Source organism: Carcharhinus amblyrhynchos, chromosome 32 (assembly GCF_965287045.1).
Source record: "Carcharhinus amblyrhynchos chromosome 32, sCarAmb.v2.hapA, whole genome shotgun sequence".
Classification (NCBI taxonomy): Eukaryota; Metazoa; Chordata; class Chondrichthyes; order Carcharhiniformes; family Carcharhinidae; genus Carcharhinus; species Carcharhinus amblyrhynchos.
The window spans coordinates 15,890,727-15,915,040 of NC_137355.1; the positions used below are offsets into that span (position 1 = coordinate 15,890,727).

General features: G+C 48.5%; 1 protein-coding gene across 1 annotated transcript; it reads left to right on the forward strand.

Moving 5' to 3' along the window:
* Window positions 1–1,376: 1,376 nt before the first annotated feature.
* On the forward strand, window positions 1,377–23,025 carry LOC145360663 (synaptotagmin-2). Its single transcript, XM_080216011.1, has 5 exons — window positions 1,377–1,464; window positions 5,849–6,741; window positions 17,432–17,600; window positions 19,057–19,223; window positions 22,876–23,025. Exons 1-5 carry the CDS (start codon window positions 1,377–1,379, stop codon window positions 23,023–23,025), a joined length of 1,467 nt encoding a protein of 488 aa, XP_080072137.1.
* The last annotated feature ends 1,289 nt before the right edge of the window (window positions 23,026–24,314 follow it).

The following is a 24,314-nucleotide window of genomic DNA, read 5'->3' on the forward strand; positions in this document are numbered from 1 at the left end:
CCCGCCCTCTCCCCATAACCCTTAATCCCCTCTCTCATCAAAAACCCATCAACCCGCGTCTTAAAAATATTTAGCGAGGCAGCCTCCACCACTTCAACGGGCAGAGAATTCCAAAGATTCACCACCCTTTGAGTGAAGAAGTTCCTCCTCAACTCTGTTCTAAACCGCCCCCCCTTTATCTTGAGGCTATGCCCCCTAGTCCTACTATCCTTTCTGAGCAGGAAGAGTCTCTCCACCTCTATCCTATCCATCCCATTCATCATCTTATACGTCTCAATAAGATCTCCCCTCATTCTTCTAAACTCTAACGAGTACAAGCCTAATCTATTCAGCCTCTCCTCATAGCTCAACCTCCTCAACTCCGGCATCAGCCTAGTAAACCTCCTCTGCACTCCCTCCAAGGCTAAAATATCCTTGCGTAAGTACGAGTAGCCTTACATTAACACTGCATTGATGTTACTGTGAAATTCCCCTAGTCTCCATGCTCCTGTTCAGGTACTCTGAGGGGCAATTTAGCATGGCCAATCCACCTAACCTGCACACCTTTGGACACTGAGGAGTAATTTAGCAAGGCCAATCCACCTAACCTGCACATCTTTGGACACTGAGGGGTAATTTAGCATGGCCAATCCACCTAACCTGTACACCTTTGGACACTGAGGGGTAATTTAGCATGGCCAATCCACCTAACCGACACATCTTTGGACACTAAGGGGCAGTTTAGCATGGCCAATCCACCTGCGCAGAGGGTGCCGGTTCTGGGTTGCTGACCGAAAAGAATAACAAGAGAATTCCAAAGCTCGGAGCCTCATCCACAGAGACTCTGATGGCCAACAGCGGAGCGGTCAAGAACTGCAGGAGAGTCCAGGTTTGAAGGATCGCAGACTTCCCAAAGGGCAGTAGGTGATTGTAGAGAATGGGGGGGCAAAGAGGGGGTCACAGAGGGCTTTGGAAAGAAGGGAGAGAATTTTAAAGCGGAGACTGTACCAGACTGGAACTCTTGTGCACTGAACCATCAGCGCAGCTAATAAGTTGAAGCATTAGAAATGAGTTTGCCCGAGATTTGATCTGTCAATATTAACACGCAGTTTTTTTTATGGATGAGATTATGTATTAAAACGATAGCCATAATTATCACGTGGATGTCGCAAGAAGGTCAAAGCCTTTTTAGAACCACCTTCCCCTTCTCTTTTGAAGAAACAAGAAGAATTCATCATTTTGGATAGCGATACAAGTTCATTCCAACCAGAGTCGGTTTTGAACATAGTTTCTCTTGGATTCTTTTTAAAAGTCAGTGAAACACGCTTCTATTAGTTGTGCTGATATGACCATATGTGGAGCAACAGCTGAGGGATTTCCCAGGGATCGCTGACGTAATGGTAGCCAGATACCAGTGTTTGAGCTTCCAGAATGCTTCGAGTGCCCTTGGCCAAGTTTTCTTCCATCTCGCCAGCCCTGAAGCCCGTAACATGTACCTGCTCATCGGCGCTACATTAACCTGAGCCGGATGGAAACCATGACACACTTAGACACCACAGGTAGGAGACTGGTCTCCGGGATGCTCACGCCCTTTGAAAGTTGTGGTATCTATGGTTTAGTCAGTCAAACATCTGACTTTGTTTTCTATGTTATAGTTTATTTATTAATGCCACAAGTTGGCTTACATTCACACTGAAATGAAGTTATTGTGGAAATCTCCCAGTCACCCATGCTCTGGCGCCTTTTCGGGTACTCTGAGGGAGAATTTAGCACGGCCAACGCATCCAACCAGTTCGTCTTTCAGACTGTGGGGGGAAACCGGAGCACCCAGAGGAAATTTATGCAGACGCGGGGAGAACGTGCAGCTCCGCATGGATGGTGACCCAAACTGGGAATCGAACCTGTGTCCCTGGCGCAGTGAGCCAGCAGTGCTAACCACTGTGCTACCATGCTGCCCCAAGTTATAGTCAAATGGCACTGAGTTCCAGTCCAATCTGAAGGCAAAGGTGTGTGGGTTAGGGTGGATTGGCCATGCTAAGTTGCCCCTTGCGGTCTTGGTCAGAGCAGGAGCCCAGACCAAGCTGTGATGCAACCAGAAAGAATGCTTTCTATGGTGCATCTGTAAAAGTTCTTGATCCCTTGATGAACAGAAACAGTTTCTTACCTAATCTATCCAGCCCCCTCATGATTTTGGACATCACTATTCGATCTCCTCTTAGCTGCTGCCTCACCAAGGAGAACAGTCAAACCGTGAAGATGTTCAATGATGTATGCATGATAAAATTGAATCAACATAAAATATCCAGAATTCTGTTTACCTCAACTATTCCTAACCCCCATCCCAGGCCACACTACTTGTGTAAGTTTCAAAAATCACCATCTAATGCAGTAATGCACCTGGAGAGTGGCCGTTAACGAAACTAACTGATCAAAACTTTAAATAGTGAACCTTCAGTTCTTTTCATGGTGAGCAGCCAATGGTGTACAGATGCTTAAAATGACTTGATTTGGGCTTTGTGGCAAATTGCGAGTCGGGAAGCCTTGACGGTCCAAACTGATGATTCTTTGTGTTAAGAGAAAACACTTTCAAACGTAATCATTTATTAGCAGATTGCATCTCTCCTGCAATAATGAATAATTCATAAGATTAATTAAAACTGTAGGTACCTATTTCTTCCTTTCAAGATTGCTGGGGTTATTTTAATTCCCTGGATCGGGTTAATTAACCTGTTGGTAAGGGTTGTACCCGACCCTCAAATGCCCGGGGTGCGTGGGGGCCTTGGTTATGCTGGCTACTTCTTGTGAGGCAGCGGCAAGTGTGGACAGAGTCAGTGGATGGGAGGCTGGTTTGAGTGATGGACTGGGCTGCATTTGTGACTCTTTTGTAGTTTCTTGTGTTATGAATGGACCTAGATGTGAAAATGAAACCACTGTTACATACTTGAAACTTAATAAGTGAACTGGAAACGCCAACATAAAACGGATGTTTAACGAGTGAAGTTTGATCTGTTTATGTATCTGTATTGCGTTTAAAATTCAAACTTATGTTATTTTCATTGAAAATTATCTGGAAAATTTGAGGAACTGTGAACAGTAAGGGAATACATATTTGAAATCGTCCCCATTTAGTTCATAGAGATAGGAATTGGGTCATGTATCTACAATATTTCAGATGTCTAGTTTCAGACAATCAACCTATTTATTCCACCGACGGCACACTGAGGGCAGAGTTCTCCGTTCTCGCACAGCCAACCACCGCCATCAGTGAGAAGGGAGAACTTGGCGCTCTGCCGAAACTCCATTCACAGCAGCAGGACTGGAGAATCACAGCGGGGGTGAGGCTGGAGGTTTCCATCCTCTAGTTAGGCTCTTCCAGTGGGAGTGCTTGCCATTGGCCAGTGGTGGGATCTGGTGGTCCCACCAATATCCCCGGCGTTTTGCATAACCGGCCTATCCCACCACTCGGGAACCCGTCACGGAGGAATCATAGAATCCCTACAGTGCAGAAGGAGGCCATTCAGCCCATCGAGCCTGCATGGAGCACAATCCCAGCCAGGCTTTATCCCTGTAATCCCACACATTTACCCTGATAGTCTCCCTGACAATAAGGGGCAATTTAGCATGGCCAATCCACCTAACTTGCACATCTTTGGACACAAAGAGGGAATTTAGCATGGCTAATTCATTTAACCTACACATCTTTGGATACTAAGGGGTAACTTAGCATGGCCAATCCTCCTAACCTACACATCTTTGGACACTAAGGGGCAATTTAACATGGCCAATCCACCTAACACATCTTTGGAAACTAATGGGCAACTTAGCTTGGTCAAGTCACCTAACCCACACCTCCTTGGACACTAAGGGGCAGTTTAGCATGGCCAATCCACCTAACCTGCACATCATTTGAACTGTGGAGGGGAACCGGAGCACCTGGGGGGAAACCTGCGCAGACGTGGGGAGAACGTGCAAACCCCACACAGACAGACACCCAACGCTGGGAATCGTACCCGGGTCCCTGGCGCCGTGCTTCAAATATCGGGAGGAAAAATATCTTAAAAAGCAACAACCGTAAAAGTATTTTAGCTATTTGATTGGAACGGAAAAGGTCGAGAGATCTCTTCTCGGGGAGGGGGGCCGGGGGGGGGGGGGGGGGAGCGGACATAGGGGTCAAATTATGTGTAATTGAATGATGGATGTCACATTGCAGATGAGATGCTGTGGATGTGTGAGGATGGTACAATGCAGATGAGGGGGACCTGCAGATCTACACTTTGCACTTGTTTTGTTTCAGATTCCAGCATCCACAGTAATTTACTTCTATCGAAGGCTGAATGGCCTCCACGAGCTATACAATTCTACAGTCTATTGATTCTAAAATTTGAACGCAAAGCAAAATAAAGCATATTTTATCGTTAGAAGTGAAATGGCAGAACCTTTAGGAGCATTGACACACAGGAATACACAGAGGGATGTTCTTTTCTTACTCATTCTTGGGACATGGGTGTCGCTGGCTGGGCCAGCATTTGTTACCCATCCCTATTTGCCCCTTGAGAAGGTGGTGGTGAGCTCCCTTCTTGAATCGCTGCAGTCCACGTGCTGTGGGTTTACCGGTAGGGAGGGAATTCCAGGATTTTGACCCAGTGACTGCGAAGGAACGGCCGATATATTTCCAAGTCAGGAAGGGGAGTGGCTCGGAGGGGGACTTGCGGGTGGAGGTGTTCCCCGTGTATCGGCTGCCCTTGTCCTTCTGGATGGAAGTGGTGGTGGGTTTGGAAGGGGCTGTCCAGGGGTGTAACCAGGTTGTAAAGCTAGGGGGAGCAAGCACATTAAAAAAGGCACCACGACGCATACCAAATCATTGTAAGTTCACTGCGATTGGTGACTGTTACAGCATCACACGGCAATTGGCTGCAGCAGATGTCAATCACAGTGTGGGTGGGTGTTGCCCTGAGCACGTCGCTCAACGATTGGTCTGAATTGCCGCCGTCATTGTCATTGGTCTCGCTCATTTCAGACGGATGGAGCTTACGGATTGGATAAAGCAGCTCGATGGGACGAGTGGCCTAATTCTGTTCCTATCTGTTATGGTCTTATGGGACACGGGCATCGCTAGCTGGGCCAACATTTATTGCCCATTCCTAATTGCCCGTTGAGAGGGAGGTGGTGAGCTGCTTTCTTGAACTGCTGCAGTCCCTATAGTGTAGGTACACCCGCCGTGCTGTTGTGGGGGGGGGTTTCAGGGATTTCGACCCAGCGACAGTGAAGGAACGGCCGATATATTTCCGAGTCGGGGTGGTGAGTGATTGGAGGGGACTAGAAGGTGGTGGCATTGCCATGTGTCTGCTACCCTTGTCCTTCGAGATGATAATGGTTGGGAGGGGGGCGCAAGGTGTATCCATTAGTGGGACAGACTCAGACCTGACGGCCTCAGAGTAGAGGGAGGACCTTTTAGAACCGAGATGAGGGGGAATTTCTTCAGCCAGAGAGGGTGGTGGATCTGTGGAACTCATTGCCACTGAGCAGATGGCGTCATTGAGTGTCTTTAAGACAGACATAGATAGGTTCTTGTTTGGTAAGGGGATCAAAGGTTACGGGGAAAAGGTGGGAGAATGGGGTTGAGAAACTTAGCAGACATGGTGGAGCAGAGTCGATGGGCTGAATGGCCTAATTCTGCTCCTATATCTTATGATTTTGGAAGGCGCTGTTGAAGGAATATTGGGGAGCTGCAGCAGTGCACATTGTACCAGGCATCCACTGTGCGTCGGTGGTGGAGGGAGTGAATGTTTAAGGCGGTGAGTGGTTAGTGAAGGTAACGGAGCGGGTGGAATATTCACGCTGCTGCATTAACGTCTATGTTTTGGTCCAGTGCATCTGCAGGTTCTCCTCGGGGCCGGCCTTGCCCTTCTCTGCTTCTGCCTGATCGTGGGCTGCGCCATCTGCTGGCGGAAGGGGAAACAGCGGGGCTACGCCAAGGCCAAAGACCCGGCCTCGGAGCGCATCGTGATGGACTCCGGCTCGGCTTTGCCGGGGGACACCAGCACGCCGATCAAGCAGCAGTACGAGGAGGTCCACGGCTTCGTCCTGGACTACCCGGCGTGCGACGCAGGCCCCCTGCCCTACCCTGAGCCCGAGTCCCACTACAAGCTCGGCCCCCACGGCAGGGCGTCTCTGCCCTTCATCCCGCCCGTCCAGAAAGCCGGGCTGGCCAGCAAAACCAGGAGGATCTTGGAGCGTCGCTGCACCGTCTCGGGCGACTGCTCAGTCTACACCGAGCACGGCACCTTCCGGAGCCCGGCAGCCAAGGCTCTGGGCCATTCGCAGACCATGCCGGACGATCTAACGGGGATCAGACCAAAGCAGAGGCCACTGCTGCACTTCACCCTCTTCTACTCGGCCTACGAGTTCACCTTAACGGTGGCCGTGCTGGGCATCTCCAACCTGCCCAAGAAGTTTGGCGCCAGCTGCGACTCGTACGTGAGGGTCTACCTCCTCCCGAAATTCACGGAGCCGCAGCTGACAACCGTGCGCAAGAGGAGCCTGAACCCGGAGTTCCGGGAGACCTTTCAGTTCTCGGGATACACCCTGGAGGAGATAAGGTGCTTCACGCTGCGGTTTGCCACCTACATCAAGGAGTTCCACAATTTTAAAGAGACCTTTGTGGGCGAGGTGCTCTTTGCGTGCGAGCAGGGAGACTGGAAACCAGATGTCCCCTCCACCTACACCAGAGAGCTCACCACTACAAAGACCAAACTCAAAAAGGTAAGAGCTTCCAAAGGCTGTTTGTGTGGGCTAAACAGAGTTTTAATTTTATTCATTAGTGTCACAAGTCAACTTACATTAACACTGCAATGAAGTTACTGTGAAAATCCCCTAGTCGTCACACTCCGGCGCCTGTTTGGATACATGGAGGGAGAATTTAAAGTTTAAAATTTATTTATTAATGTCACAAGTCGACTTACATTAACACTGCAATGAAGTTACTGCGAGAATCCCCTAGTCGCCACACTCTGGCGCCTGTTTGGACACATGGAGGGAGAGTTTAAAGCTTAAAGTTTATTTATTAATGTCACAAGTAGGCTTATATTAACACTGCAATGAAGTTACTGTGAAAATCCCCTAGTCACCACACTCCGGCGCCTGTTCGGGTACACTGAGGGAGAATTTAGCACAACCAATGTATCTAACCAGCACGTATTTTGGACTGCGGGAGGAAACCTGAGCACCTGGAGGAAACCCACGCAGACACAGGGAGGATGTGCAAACTCCACACAGAGGATGAAAGGGTTGTCGCATGAGGTGAGACGCTGTAAACCTCTATGACTCTGTGAGTCTATGACAGTGGTGCATGGCTAGCACTGCTGCCTCACAGCGCCAGGGATCCGAGTTCGATTCCAGCCTCAGGTAATTGTCTGTGTGGAGTTTGCACTTTCTCCCGTGTCTGCGTGGGTTTCCCCTGGGTGCTCCAGCTTCCTCCCACACTCCAAAATTGTGCGGATTAGGTGGGTTGGCCATGCTAAATTGTCCCTTCGTGTCAGGGGGATTAGTGGGGTAAATGTGTCGGTTTACAGGGATAGGAGCTGGGTGCGATTGTTATCAACGCAGGCTTGATGGGCTGAATGGCCTCATTGAGGTGATTCTATAATTCTGTGAGTAGGCTGACATTAACACCACAATGAAGTTGCTGTGAAAATCCCCTCGTCACCACACTCTGGTGCCTATTTGGGTACACTGAGGGAGAATTTAGCACGGCCAATGTACCTAACCAGCACATCTTTCAGACTGCGGGAGGAAACCGGAACGCCCAGAGATATCCCACGCAGACACCGGGAGAACGTGCAAACTCCACACAGACAGTGACCCAAGGCCAGGAATCGAACCTGTGTCCCTGGCACTGTGAGGCAGCAGTGCTAACCACTGTGCCGCCCATTAAATCAAGATTCGATATTTATCCCTTTACAGAGATGACATTTCCATTCAAAACCAACAAGGGCTGACATATCACTTTGGCTTGAATTTCGCTCTGTGGGAGCATTGTGACAAATAGCTGTACGTGCTGGAACCTGAATCAAGCTTAACTGATTGGGATTAGATTGATGAAAGATAAATGCCAGCGGGATATTAATGCTGGAACACATCTCAGGCGCCCAATGTTAGTACTCGGCAGTCAGGTCCAATGCAGGTCAGACACTGCGTGAGTGAGATTGATCATTATCTGCCCTATTGTTAGACTTGCAATGGTGTTGACAACAAAAACCAGCAAGCCGTTCCAAATCCACACCAACCCCACATCAATATCGGGAAAGACGGGAGGATGGCACTGGAGGGACGGGCTTTATTGCGGGTGGGAGGCTTTTCTTTGTCCAAATTGGGAGTCTTTAGGCCACTCACGCTTGCCCCACCCACCGTAACAGTGTCAAGGCTGCAAGAAGTTTAATATTGACTGGAGTCAGGCTGCTTTGCTGTGATGTTTGTTCACTACAGCAGCTCATTCAGAAGCCAGCCCGCGATGTTTGAGCCCATTTTCAATGCTATGGCATTCACCCTGCCTTCAAACTTTGGAGGATCTTGTTAACGCCTGTCGCAATGCAGCGACCCACATCTCGCAGTGGCACTGACTAGTGGTGTTCCAGTGGGATCAATTCTGAGACCTTTGTTTCTATGTATAAATGATTTGTAAAGTTTCTTTATTAGTCACAAGTAGGCTCACATTAACACTGCAATGAAGTTACTGTGAAAATCCCCTCGTCGCCACACTCCGGCGCCTGTTCACGTACACTGAGGGAGAATTTAGCACGGCCAATGCACCTAACCAGCACATCTTTGGACTGTAGGACGAAACCGGAGCAACCGACGCAACCCATGCAGACGCGGGGAGAATACGCAAACTCCACACAGACAATGACCCAAGCCAGGAATCGAATCCCGTCCCTGGCGCTGTGAGGCAACAGTATTAACTTCTGGAGGAAAATGTAGCTGGTATGATTAGTAAGTTTGCAGAGGACACAAAAATTGGTGGAGTTGTGGTTTAGTGAAGAGGATTATCAGAGGATACAGCAAGATGTAGACCAGTTGGAGACTTGGGCAGAGAAATGGCAAATGGAGTTTAATCCGGACAAGTGTGAGGTAATTCATTTTGGAAGGTCCAGTGCATGTAGGAATCATACAGTAAAACCCTTAGGAGTATTGACAGGCAGAGAGATCTGGGCGTACATGTCCACTGATCGCTGAAAGTGGCAATACAGGTGGAGAAGGTAGTCAAGAAGGCATACAGCATGCTTGCCTTCATCGGTCAGGACATTGAGTATAAAAACTTGCAGGTCATGCTGCAGCTGTACAGAACCTTAGTGAGGCCTCATTTAGAATATTGTGTACAATTCTGGTCACTACATTACCAGAAGGATGTGGAGGCTTTGGAGAGGGTACTGAAGAGGTTTACCAGGATGTTACCTGGTCTGGAGGGTATTAACTATGAGGAGAGGTTGGATAAACTCGGTTTGTTCTCACTGGAATGACGGAGGTTGAGGGGTGACCTGATAGAGGTTCCAAGATTACGAGGGGCATGGACAGAGTGGATAGTCAGATGCTCTTTCCTAGGGTAGAAAAGTCAAGTACTCGGGGACATGGGTTTAAGGTGCGTGGGGAAAAGTTTAGAGGAGATGTGCGAGGCAAGCTTTTTTACACAGAGGGTGGTGAATGTCTGGAACGAGCTGCCCAGGTAGGGGGTGGGAGCAGGTACAATAGTGACATTTAAGGAGAAACTAGACAAATACATGAATAGGACAGGAATAGAAGGATATGGACTCCGTAAGTGCATGTGGTTTAGTTTAGGTAGGCATCATGATCAGCGTAGGCTTGGAGGGGCTGAAGGGCCTGTTCCTGTGCTGTTCTTCGCTCTTAGTCCCATGAGATGAACGGTCACCTTACTCTGCTTTGTTGGTGAAGCTTTCGCCCGGGGATCCTCAATACCTCCCCCCCCCCCCGAACAGGCAGGTGAAGACCTTAGTTCAGGATCAATGCCCCTAAATACAGCCCTGAGTTTGACCACATCAGTGTGGCCCCCAGAGGACAGAATAATTAATGAAATCTCTTGCTGTGTGTTTGAAGGACATTGGGTAAATCTCCAATTCCAGGATTGGGCTGTAGAATACACTCTGATGGTTCAGAGATGTTTTATTATGAAACTAGATTTCAGACTTCCATTCTCCCCAGGGCATGACTTACACAGTTCATTTTGATTTGATTTATTATTGTCACATATATTGGGATACAATGAAAAGTATGCACAATAGACACAAAGAATACCCTACATAGAGAATGATGCGGAGATGCCGGCATTGGACTGGGGTGGGCCCAGTAAGAAGTTTCACACCAGGTTAAAGTCCAACAGGTTTAGTTGGAATCACGTTTATTCCTTCATCAGGTACGTAGAGAAGGAAAGGAGAGTGAGCAGAACGTAGTGTTAAAGGTGGGCTGCACGGTGGTCAGCACTGCTGCCTCACAGCTCCAGGCACCCGGGTTCAATTCCTAGCTTGAGTCACTGTCTATGTGGAGTTTGCACATTCTTTCCATGTCTGCGTGGGCTCCCTTTGGGTGCTCCGGTCTCCTCCCACAGTCCAAAGATGTGTGTGTTTGGTGGATTGGCCATGGTCAATTGCCCCATAGTGTCCCGGGATGCGTAGGTTAGAATGATTAGTATGTGGGGGTAGGATCTGGGTGGGATTGTTGTCAGTGCAGACTTGATGGGCCAAATGGCCTCCTTCTGCACTGTAGGGTTTCTATAGCTAGGATGTAGAGAAAGACTAATTTAATGCGAGGTAGGTCCATTCAAAAGTCTGATGACAGCACTTCTGGTAGGACCCGGGGGAGTGTGGTCAAACAGAGAGACCTAGGGGTTCAGGTACATAGTTTCTTGAAAGTGGCATCACATGTAGGCAGGGTAGAAGGCACTTGGCACGGTTGCCATCAGAGCATTGAGTACAGGAATTCCCACAATCGGCAATTATTTTCATTAGATTCTGTGAGGCAGCAGTGCTAATCACTGTGCCACCGTGCCACGCGTGGGATTTGAACCCAGGTCCCCGGAACATTAGCTGAGTTTCTAGATTAATTGTCTAGCGATAATACCACCAGATCGTTGGCTCCCTGTAAAGTCAAATTACTTTGTAAGTAAGTGCAGTTTTGGAAATCTGTTTTAGATGCACTGGTGTTCGGTTGTGGGGATGTTTAGCAGGTAGTGGGTTGAGTGGAAGGTCAGAGCTGAGAGACAGAACAAAAGTGTGGTGACACGGCGGCACAGTGGTTAGCGCTGCTGCCTCACAGCGCCAGGGACCCGGGTTCGATTCCTGGCTTGGGTCACTGTCTGTGTGGAGTTTGCACATTCTCCCTGTGTCTGCGTGGGTTTCCTCCAGGTGCTCCAGTTCCCTCCCACAGTCCAAAGACGTGAGGGTTAGGTTGATTGACCACGTTTAATTACCCTTTAGTGTCAGGAGTTAGTAGGGTTATGGGGATAGGACCTGGGTGGGATTGTGATCGATGCAGACTCGATGGGCTGAATGGCCTCCTTCTGCGCTGCAGGGATTCTATGATTCTGTGAAATTGAAAGGGGGCAGCTTCTCGGAAGGAGGGTAACCGCCTGAAGAAAAGGATGAAGGAGAAAGGAAACTTAAAACATCAAATTAAAATGTGATTAAATGGTTTGATAATACACCCCAGTCCCTGCAGTGCCCAGCTAGCACAGAAGGCATAAACAGTGACCTCGGGCACCACATGTTCCCTCTCCAGGGACACAAGGCCATGAATATAGCCACGGTACAGGGGCAGATAGTCAGGTCGGACAGCTCTTTCAGTCGCCCACTGCCCCTGTTTATGGTGAATTTTGTCTGGCCCAGGAGCAGGTTCACGAGGAGGTCCTCCACATTTACCCCCCCCGACAACTTGGTACATCTTTGGGCTATGGGAGGATACCAGAGCACCCGGAGGAAACCCACACCGACACAGGGAGAATGTGCAAACTCCACACAGACAGTGACCCGAGCCGGGAATCGAACCCAGGTCCCTGGCGCTCTAGAGGCAGCAGTGCTAACCACTGTGCCACCGTGTCACCCTAGTTTTATTACGTCTCCCAGCTCTGATCAGGAGTGCGGAGCTGAAGTGCAAACAAAACATCAACAAAAGGAAACAAGAAAGGTTGGGCAATCTGTAACTTGAGGTAACTCAAGGGGCTGAGGGAGGGAGAGAGTGTGAGAGGGAGAGGGTGGATGGTCTGGAAGGTGAGTAGGAGGTCGGGACTGAGGTGGAGCTAGAAGCCACAGCACGCCTGGAAGGAGTTAAGAAGATAAGTTCCTTGCGCTGTTTGTTTTTCCTGTTTGCTGGGCCAGCCCCTTCGAGTAAGGGCACTGGCTGGCTTTGAGGCAGCCGAGGGTGAGAACGGAATTGACTTTTCATTGCTGGAGGATTGATTTCCCTGCTGGAATCGATGAACCGGCCGGTTAGCACACTCACACACCAGTCAGGAAAGCTCACAGTTAAAGCTACCAGCAATGATAGTAATTTAACCCTTCATTTCTCACACCATTCTAGGTCCGATAGCCTGAATAACAACTCCGTTTATACACCACCAACCACAATAATAAATCATAGAACCCCTACAGTGCAGAAGGAGTCCATTCAGCCCATCAAGTTTGCACCAATTCTCCATCAGTGCATCTTACCCAGTCACGCCCCTGGCCCTATCCCTGTAACCCCACTAATCCCACAATGCATCTTTGGACACTGAAGGGCAATTTAGCATGGCCAATCCACCCTAACCCGCACATCTTTGGACACTAAAGGCCAATTTAGCATGGCCAATCCACCCTAACCCGCACATCTTTGGACACTAAAGGCCAATTTAGCATGGCCAATCCACCCTAACCCGCACATCTTTGGACACTAAAGGCCAATTTAGCATGGCCAATCCACCCTAACCCGCACATCTTTGGACACTAAAGGCCAATTTAGCATGGCCAATCCACCTAACCTGCACATCTTTGAACACTAAGGGGCAATTTAAGATTGCCAATCCACCCTAACCTGCACATCTTTGGACACTGAGGGGCAATTTGGCATGGCTGATTCCCCCAACACATGTTTGGACACTAAGGGTAACGTTGGCATGGTTAATCCACCCTAACCTGCACGTTTTGGGACACTAAGGGACAATTTAGCATGGCCAATCCACCTAACCCACACATCGTTGGACTGTGGGAGGAAACCAGAACACCTGGAGGAAACCCATGCAGACATGGGGAGAATGTGCAAACTCCACCCAAGGCCAGAATCGAACCCGGCTCCCTGGAGCTGTGAGACAGCAATGCTAACCACTATGCTACCAGAACGAATCTCACTTACACAGTTTTTTCAAACTAGAGGAATGTCTAAATAGGGATGGCATTACCGGAGAGGGAATTTTGGGGAAGAGAGGAGAGGTGAGTTTGGAGGATCCAATCACTAAAAACAGCAATAGCATATTCACATGTGGTGTTTGTTATTAAGATGAGTTCACCAACTGGCCATTAATGACCAACAGCCTGTCCAACACTGACAAATCCTCAATTCTATAAAGAAGAAAAGTTATAATCCTGTAAATTTTCAACCTTTATGTTTGGCCGCCCTGCCTCTCTCTCCCCGTTAATGTCGAGGTGCCACGTTAGTGTCTTGTGACCTCTCACCTTGTCCACCCCAGTGTTGGACTGGAGTGAACAGGGTGAGAGATCACACAAGGAGCACTCCTCCCCCGTTAGGGGAATGAGCAGGGTAAATATGTGGTGTTACAGGGATACAGCCTGGGTGGGATTGTGGGCGGTGCAGGATCGATGGGCCTCCTTCTACACTGTAGAGATTCTACGATTCTATGGCACCAGGTTATAGTCCAACAGGTTTATGTGAAATCACAAGCTTTCGGAGCACTGCTCCTTCATCAGGTGAAGCGGAGAGAGGCATACGGGCACAGAATATATAGGCAGAGTGACCCAACACTCACAGGTAATCAAGAGTGTCAAAGGATAAGTACGGACAGTGTAGGCCGGCTGAATAACAAATCTTTGCAGGTAATCACGAGTGCTAATAGACAAATGCAAGCAGTTAAATATAGTCCGTATGTGTAACGTGTGGACAGGCTGTATAACAGGATGGGGGTGCTGTAAGGTGGGACAGTGGGTAAATTTAAAGACGAGTTAGACAGATTTTTAATTGGTAATGGGGTTGAAGGGTTATGGGGAGAAGGCAGGAAAATGGGGATGAGGAGCGTATCAGCCATGATCGAATGGCGGAGCGGACTCAATGGGCCGAATGGCCTAATTCCATTCCTATATCTTATCAACTTATGAAGCTGGCTTGGCCATAGTAAATTGCTCCTTGGTGTACAAAGGTGTTCTAGTTAAGTGTTATTGGCCATGCTAAATTCTCCCTCAGTGTACCCAAAGTGTGGAGACTAGGGGATTTTCACAGTAACTTCATTGCAGTGTTAATGTAACACTAATAAATAAAACTTGACCTTTGCCTTAAAGACCGATAATTTAAGGCAGAGCGATAACTACAAGTAATAAAAGAGTGAGATGGTGCTATGTAAACTAATCTGGGCAGAGAGATCACCATCCATAGTCAAGCTGTGTATGGTGTTACAGCAGCATAGTCGGGGAGATTTCTTTTCTCCCACCAGACGGGGTTACATGGAACGCAACATGAACCCAAATCCTGGTTAAAGCCATCCATGTGAGTGCAGAACTTGACTATCCAAGCCCCTTAGTGTCTGTGGGGGGGTGGGGGATTAGCAGGGTAAATATGAGGGGTTAAGGACCTGGGTGGGATTGTGGTTGGTGCAGACGCGATGGGCCGAATGGCCTCCTGTAGCGATTTTTATGGTTCAAAGTGGAGTTCAGACACAGATTTGTTTCACCCACAAGATGTTATTTCCTCCCTGTGTTTGCCTCTGGCTCAGGTGGCTGTATTTAAATGGTAATCTCAGTCTGCTGTTTTCCCTTCCTATGTGTCACTCCACCACAGGACGCTGGATTGGTAACTTGCCCATGTGCGCATCAAATTGTGTAAATATTGCATAATTGCGAATACAACACGGATTATTAGCCAGTGTCTGTTTAATTTTGAAAGTGCGCACGGTACCTTTTATCAACCAGCTTGAGTCATACCAGGCAGCGGTAAGTTGATAACAAGAAATATAAATTCTCATTGGTGACGCACTTGGCTTGAATTCTGGTTGTGTTCCAATTCTGCCTCATTGCATCTGAATGGTCATTTATCTAGGTTAATGTTGGACTTATCAAAGGGAGGGGCAGTGTTTTCCAGCGCTCAGTGTGAATCTCAGATACTCCCAGTGCTGGTTACAGTGTGGTTCAGGAGAGAGTCAAGTTTCCCGTATCAGGAGGGAAAAGTTTGTGCGTGGCACTGTAGCACAGTGGTCAGCACTGCTGCCTCACAGGGATCCGGCTGCGAATTCCCAGCCGCCTGCGCGGAGTTTGCACATTCTCCCCGTGTCTGTGTGGGTTTCCTTCGGGTGGTCTGCATTCCTCCCACAGCCTGCGAGACGTGCTGCTTAGAATCATAGAATCCTACAGTACCTATAGGAAACCAAGCGGCCTTGAATCTGCACAATCCCACCCGTGTCCCTTCCCCCATAAGCTTACGCATTTACCCTAGCTAGTCCCTTTGACACTGAGGGAGAATTTAGCATGGCCAATTTACCTAACCTGCACATTTTTGGAGTGAGGGAACCGGAGGAAACCCCCGCAGACATGGGGAGAATGTGCAGACACCACACAGACAGTGACCCAAGCCAGGAATTGAACCCATGTCCCTGGCACTGTGAGGCAGCTGTGCCACCGCAACACCCGAGGTGCATTGGCCATGCTAAATTCTCCCTCGGTGTACCTGAACAGGCGCCAGAGTGTGGCGACTAGGGGTTTTCACAGTAACTTCATTGCAGTGTTAACGTAAACCTTACTTATGACACTAATAAAACAAACTTTAAATAAGCCATCACAATAGGTGTTGCACCACCAAAAGGCTGTTTCATTTCCCACACCATTCGCCCCCTGATGGCTGAGATTATACTTTCTTGCTAAATCAGACAAAGTTTTATAAGAACTAGGAGTAGGAGTCGGCCATCGGGCCCCTCGACCTGCTCTGCCATTCAATAAAGATCATGGCTGATCTTTTTGTGGACTCAGCTCCACTTACCCACCCCCGCTCACGATAACCCTTAATTCCTTTACTGTTCAAAAATCTATCCAGCCTTGCCTTAAAAACATTCAATGAGGGAGCCTCAACTGCTTCACTGGGCAACGAATTCCACAGATTCACTGTGTGAAGAAGTTCCTCCTCAACTCAGTCCTAAATCTGCTCCCCTTTTAGTGGGAGTTTTATTTAAACTTCGGATTCAGACCACCCCACCCGACCACTGTCCCTTTCCAAGTGCTGGACTTTGACTGAACCCATTCACAGAGGATTGGTGTTTATTACTTGAACCACAACATGTTCCCATTGTGCCTGCTGCCTCTTATAAGCTGGTGGAGGTTGGGGGTTTTGTGAGGTGCAGTAGGAGAAGCTTTGATGAACTGTGCAACTTGTAAACACTGGAGCCACAATACTGAGAATCGTATCATCCGTACAGCGCAGAAGAGGCCATTCGGCCCATTGAGTCTGCGCCAACTCTCTGACAGAGTATCTTACCCAGGCCAACCCCCTTAATCCATCCCTGTAACCCCACACATTTGCCCCACTAATCCCCCGGCACACAAATCTTAGGACTCTAAGGGACAATTTAGTACGGCCAATGCACTATCTTTTGGACTGTGGGAGGAAACTGGAGCACCCCGAGGAAACCCGTGCAGACACGGGGAGAATGTGCAGACTCCACACACAGTGACCCAAGATTTGAAATCATTACCAAAAGATCAAGGAGGGAAAATGACACGATTTCTTGTTGTCACATATATTGGGATACGGAGGAAAGTATTGTTTCTTGTATGTTATGCAGACAAAGCATACTGTTCATAGAATATATAGGAGAGGAGGAAAAGGAGCATTATTAGAAAGTTTTGAATAATTAGATTTCAGGTTTAAAAGTGCAGAATGGGGGTAAGAGATTAAATTAGAGGGGACACTGAGGACAGCTCGCAAGGACTCACCTCGCTTTGATGAAAATGAAGCAAACTATTTTTATTCAGATGTTCAGATTTGGAACCTTCTGCCCAAAAAAGACAAACATCTATTCCACAAATGATTTTATGAGGGAGATTGAGGTTGAGGAAGCTACAGGATGAAAAACAGAGACGTGGGACAGAGCACGATGGTTCTTTCAAGGGGCAAGCATAGGCATGATGGGCAGAATGGCCTCCCGCTTCACTTTAATGTTTCCGTCGATGGTAACCAAGTAACCTTGTTTTATTCTCAGTGTCTCAGCTCGCAGGACATGGTAGGTGGGATCAGCAGCTCAGCGCAGCCCAAGCTATTGGGCCAGCTCTTCATCCTACTCCAGTATCAGACCCTGGCTAACCGGATCAAGGTCATGGTTCGAAAGGCCGAGACCCTGGGCAAGCTGACCCGCATGCCAGGCTCACCAGGTGAGAGGTTGCAGGGGGGTATGATCCAAGGGGTAGACTCATACAGCGCATGTACGTGGGACATGGCCCAATCTTCCAAGGCGAACCAAACGCAAAGTTACAAGTAACTATAGGGTAAATGTTCCACTTCTGCCTGCTGCAGGAATTATCGTGGGCAGGTCGGAAACTTTGGTAGACCATCTGTTGATCTCAGGTGGGGTATTTCCAAATTTGGGATAGGCATGACCAGATAATCTCGCATTATAAGTGGTAAAAGATCTGTAAAAGTTGGTGAGAGTCGCAACGGACATGCCAAATTTCCTCAGTCTTCTGAGAAAGTCGATGGTCTTTCTTAACTGTAGTTTCAGCATGGGGGGACCAGGACAGGTTGTTGGTGATCTGGACACCTAAAAACCTGAAGCTTTCTGTCCATTTCTACATCGTTCCCACTTTGCCAACAAACTAACGGGCAACCAAGAGGTGGTTTTCTCTTTATTCATTCATGGGGCATGGGCATCGCTGGCTGGCCAACATTTATTGCCCATCCCTAATCGCCCTTGGAGGGCATTTGAGAGTCAACCACATTGCTGTGGCTCTGGAGTCACATGTAGGCCAGACCGGGTAAGGACGGCAGATTTCCTTCCCTAAAGGACATTAGTGAACCAGTTGGGTTTTTCCGACAATGGTTTCATGGTCATCAGTAGATTCTTAGTTCCAGGTTTTTTTTAAACATAAAAGCAAATTAGTGCAGATGCTGGAATCGGAAACCAAAAGAGAAAATGCTAGAAAATCTCAGCGGGTCTGGCAGCATCTGTAAAGAGAGAGAAGAGCTGTTGTTTTGAGTCCAGACGACCCTTTATCAAAGCTCAGAAATTTTATATTGAATTCAGAATATCAGACGTTAGAAGCTTTTTCCCAGGGTGGAAAAGTCAATTACTAGGGGGCATAGGTTTAAGGTGCGAGGGGCAAGGTTTAAATGAGATGTACTGGGAAGGTTTTTTACACAGAGAGTAGTGGGTGTTTGGAACTCGTGGCCGGGGGAGGTAGCGGAAGCAGATACGATAGTGACTTTTAGGGAGTGTCTTGACAAATACATGAATAGAATGGGAATAGAGGGATATGGTCCCCAGAAGGGTAGGGGGTTTTAGATCAGTCGGGCAGCATGGTCGGTGCAGGCTTGGAGGGCCGAAGGGCCTGTTCCTGTGCTGTAATTTTCTTTGTCCTTTGTTCAAATTCCTCTCTCTGCCGTGGCAGGATTCAAACCCAGGTCCCCAGAACATTAACTGAGTTTCTAGATGAATAGTCTCGTGATAATACCACGAGGCCATCGCCTCCCCCTGCACATGCAGCACACGGGATAGTACCACTGCCTCACAGTGCCAGGACCCCAGGGCGGGGTGGGGGGGGGGAGGGGTGACGTAACCCACTGATCATTAAGGCATTCCCCATTGTTCATCTCCTCTATCTTTCTTGGTAGATCATTACGTCATCATAAATTTCTACGAAGACGGTAAGCTACTCTCAACCAAGGAGACCAAAACGTCAAGCGGCTACAACCCAGTGTGGAACGCACCATTTCTGTTCGATGTCCCACCGGGCGACATTGAGAGTCTGCATCTCTCCTTGGAGTTCATAGTTATGCAGGTAAGAGCAGTGGCAAGCTACATTTGTCCAACTCAATCACTTTGACCCATCCTAACGCCCAATATTGGACCTTATCCAGCCGACAGTTGAACAGTAGCGAACCCGAGATGGTCAATGAGGCCGGGACACTCGACTTGCCGAGGGAACAACTATTTGGGAGAGATGGCAAACTTGATGTTGTGAAACCAAACAACCAAATTGACCAATCCCGTGCACAAAGCCCGATTAGGGGACCAATGCAATCATCTCTCGCTCTTTCCCTGTCCACTCCAAAGATGTGCGGGGTGGCACAGTGATTAGCACCGCTGCTTCACTGTGACTATTCATCTAGAAACTCAGTTAATGTTCTGGGGACCTGGGTTTGAATCCTGCCACGGCAGAGAGAGGAATTTGAACAAAGGACAAAGAAAATTACAGCACAGGAACAGGCCCTTCGGCCCTCCAAGCCTGCACCGACCATGCTGCCCGACTGATCTAAAACCCCCTACCCTTCTGGGGACCATATCCCTCTATTCCCATTCTATTCATGTATTTGTCAAGACACTCCCTAAAAGTCACTATCGTATCCGCACAGTGATTAGCACCGCTGCTTCACTGTGCCAGGGATCTGGGTTCAATTCTGGGTCACTGTCTGTGCAGAGTTTGCACGTTCTCCCCTGTGTCTGCGTTAAGTGTCCTCCGAGTGCTCTGATTTCCTTCCACATTCTGAAAAACATGCTGGTTAGATGCATTGGTCGTGCTAAATTCTCCCTCAGTGTACCCAAACAGGCGCCGGAGTGTGGTGACTAGGGGAAATTCACTGTAACTTCATTGCAGTGTTAATGTCAGCCTTATTTGTGACTAATAAAAACACTATTTTTTACAGTAGTTGGCCATGCTAATATGTCCTTAGTGTCAGGGGTACATGGGTCTATGGGGATAGGGCCTGGGTGGGAATGTGCTTGGTACAGACTCGATGGGCTGAATGGCCTCCTTCTGCACTGTATATAAACATCACAATATTATGAAGGGTTATTAAGGTGAGGGCCAGGAACAAAGTTCAGAGACTTGGCAGCACAGAAGAGGAAAATTGGTGAAAAAGAGGGCATGATGCTGAGCCTTTCTTTCTCTCACTCATCAGGACAAACACAAGAATGCCAAATTTCAAAGAATTTATGCTACAGGGAAAAGAGTGCAAAAAAGGGTGACTTGATTCTAATCGGCTGATGTTTTGCCCAGGATAATTCACTAAAGTTGAAGTCCTTGAACATATTCCTCTTGTTTCCCAAGAATGGGTCATTGTGTATGAATGGAAACGTTGGATAAGCAACAAGCTCAACTGCTTATCTATAATGGGTTGTTAGTGTAGCTATTAGCAAACTCAGGATTCTTCAGTCAGTGCTGGCCACTTGGGGAACTACATCTAACAGCAGGTATTTTGTTTGGCATTCTTGCATGGGTCCAGTTGAGTGCAAGACAAAATTCTTTGGCAAATTGTCTCTCTTTCTTGCGATATTTGGATGGTAGAATAACATTAACTTTAGGGTGGCACGGTGATTAACACTGTTGCCCCACAGACCAGGGTTCAATTCCAGCCTCGGGTGACTGCCTGTGTTTGCACATTCTCCCCGTGTCGGCATGGGTTTCCTCTGGGTTCCTTCCCACACTCTAAAGATGTGCAGGTTAGGTGGATTGGCCATGCTAAATTGTCAGGGGGATTAGCAGGGTGTAGGGTAGGGCCTGGGTGAGATTGTTGTCAGTGCAGGTTCGATGGGCCAAATGGCCTTCTCTTGCACCGTAGAGATTCTACGATCTTCCAAAAGATGGCAGGATCATTGTACGATAGAACCAGACCATACTTGTTGAATTAAGGAAGAAGACTTTCAATTAGGAATCATAGAAACCCTATAGTGCAGAAAGAGGCCATTCGGCCCATCAAGTCAGCACTGATCACAATCCCAACCAGGCCCTACCCCCATATCCCCACTAATCCCTCTAACCTATGCATCTCAGGACACTAAGGGGCAATTTTAACATAGCCAATCAACCTAACCTGCAAATCTTTGGACTGTGGGAGGAAACCAGAGCACACGGAGGAAACCCACGCAGACACAGGGAGAATGTGCAAACTCCGCACAGACAGTGACCCAAGACAGGAATCGAACCCAGGTCCCTGGAGCTATGAAGGAGCAGTGCTAACCACTGTGCTACCGTGATGTGGTGGTTTGATCCAGTTACACCAACAAGCTGGACTGACATCAATCCATCGAATACCAGGTTATTCTCAGTAGAATGTTAGTGCCACCTTCAAATGGGCCAAACAGCTGGAAAGAAAACTGTCCTTTGCCCAGAGAAGTGGGTAAATATCCAAGCATGGCATTCGTTTCAAATCTGTGCTCCCAATGGAAGAACATTTCACGACATAAGTTTATTAAATTTTAGTGTCGTTTAAAGTATCAGTGTCACAGGTTTGCTTAAACTAACACTGCGATGACACTGCAAAAATCCCCGAGTTGCCAGACTCCAGCACCTGTTTGGGTACACTGAGGGAGAATTTAGCACGGGCAATGCACCTTAACAAGCACCTCTTTTAGAGTGTGGGAGGAAACCAGGGTACCCGGAGGAAACCCACTCAGACTTGGGGAGAATGTGCAGATTATGCATAGACGATGACCGAAGCCAGGGATCGAACCCAGGTCCCTGGCGCCGAGAGACAGTGGTACTCCGTGCCACCACCACCCCCCCCCCCCGCCAAAACCCCCCATTCCCGGCGTGCCTATCGGAAATTTGGAAGCTGCGTGGTCTTCCAGACATGGAATTCTCATTTTGAGCAGTGGTTTAGGTGTTCAGATCCTGGGCCACAGCGTTCTTGAGGTGTTGGGGGGGGTGCGTTGGGGGAGGTGGTGATATTTGTTCAGTCCGAGGACCCAGTATGTTTCTTGTTTTTCTTCTATTTAAGGCAGGGTTGTTATCTGTCTGTGCAGACACAGGAATGACCATCCCTGCTCCCTCCCCCTCCACCATCTCCAACATCTTTTCCAGGAGTTCTTTCATTTCAGCAACATTAAATGAATCCAGGTTCTGAGTGAACGTATGAAATGGAAATTTTCCCTTCCTTGTCGACTGCACATTCCAATTCCTGAGGTGCCCAGAGTTGGCAGAAGACATTGAGCCTTACCTGAGGAGACTTTGGGCTGGCTCTCCTGGGAAGCTTGTGTGTGGGCACAGCCTTGGAGCTCTCTTCCCGACTGGAGAGCGTTTGGGATGACTCTTTTCGACTTTGAGAAGCACTTGCTTTTGAAAGGAGAAGAAAGTTGGTTCCAACGCACCTTTACCCAGTGTAGAGGTTTACATCGTGGAAACAGGCCCTTCGGCCCAACTTGTCCATGCTGCCCTTTATTTACCCACTAAGATAAGTCCCAAATGCCCATTGGCCCGTATCCGTCTATACCCATCCTAACCATGTAACTATCTAAATGCTTTTTAAAAGACAAAACTGTACCTGCCTCTACTACTAGCAGCTCATTCCAGACACTCACCACCCTAAGTGTCAGTAAACTGCCCCTCTGGAGCCTCTTGTACCTCTCCCCTCTCACCTTTGACCTATGCCCTCTAGGTTCAGACTCCCCTACCTTTGGCGAAACGTCATCCTTTTATTATTCCTTTCTTCCAGGGTCGCATTTATACCCGCAGCGGGGTCCTGGGCCGCGTGCTGATCGGCGAAAATGCCTCAGAGACGGGACGGACGCATTGGAAGGAGATGTCTAGCCGGGGGCACGTGGAATCGGCCAGGTGGCACACCATCCAGCCAGACACTTTCTAGATACCTCCCCCACCCCAACCCTCCCCCCACCTGCCCCCCCGGTCCACGTACGTTTTATGCAACCCCTCTTAAATCTGTTCAGTGAAACGTGAAAAAAAAAGCGCTAAAAACCCTATGTCCTTTCGGAGTTTGGTGTTGCGGGAGCAAGGTAAAGAGTTCCTGAGTCTCCCGCCTCCCTGGCCTAGGCCTCGAGGCCTAGTAATCGTTGGCAGCCATTTTGTCACTGAGGGCTGGTTGCTAAGGGATACGTGATCAGTTGAGTTTTGATGCCGGGAGTCGCTGTCCTGCTACTGATCTTACACTGGGAGATTGAAAGCGTTTGAGAAGCGCTTAAAAAGATATTGTTTACAGAGTGAGGTAAATAGAAGCACGGATAGGGAGTTGGGGGGAAAAAAGTCATTCCCCCCAACAACAACTTGCATTGATATAGCCCCTTTAACATCGTGGAACTTGCTTCACAAGAGCATTATCAACCAAAACTTGACACTGATGGAGAGATCAGGGAACCTGAGTCCAGAAGTTAGGTTATTTTAGGAGCGTCTGAAAATGGGGGAAGCGAGGCAGAATGTTTCAGGGAGAGAATTCCAGAATTTTGGGCCTGACGGTATTGTCCACGGGGGTTGGGGGGGGGGCGGTGCTGGGGCGCGATCAAAAATCAGGATGTGAGTGAATTGGAGAAGGGTTATCACTTCATCGTGTTTAATGGACTGCAGGAAGAGGTTGGCGAGCGAGGGAGTCATGGGGCCCTCGAGGGTCCTGAAAACCAGGAATGGAAATTTTAACGTTTGAGGCATTGCCAGAGCCAAGATTGCTCAGCAGGCGAAAGGATGATGGAGGCCCAATGCGTGTGAACAGTGGAGCTCTGGATGAGGCCAAGTTTATGTAGGGTGGAAGTCGGGAAACTTGGCAGGGAAACCACAACTTGCCGCGATATCGTACCAACAGGTAGGTCACCCGGCTGACAAAAACCTAGATTAATGATTCTGATAGAGTAACATCCCAAGGCACCAGGTCAGATTTTATCAACGAAAATCCAGGTCCAAGTGACCTGAGATAAACACCCAGTTATTCAGTAGGAGGTGGCACAGTGGTTAGCACTGCTGCCTCACAGCGCCAGGCCCCTGGGTTCGATTCCCAACTTGAGTCACTGTCTCTGTGGAGTTTGTATGTTCTCCCCATGTCTGCGTGGGTTTCCTCTCACAGTCCAGAAGTGTGCAGGTTAGGTTGATTGGCCATGGTAAATTGACCCTAGTATCAGGGAGATTAGAAAGATAAATATATAGGTTTAC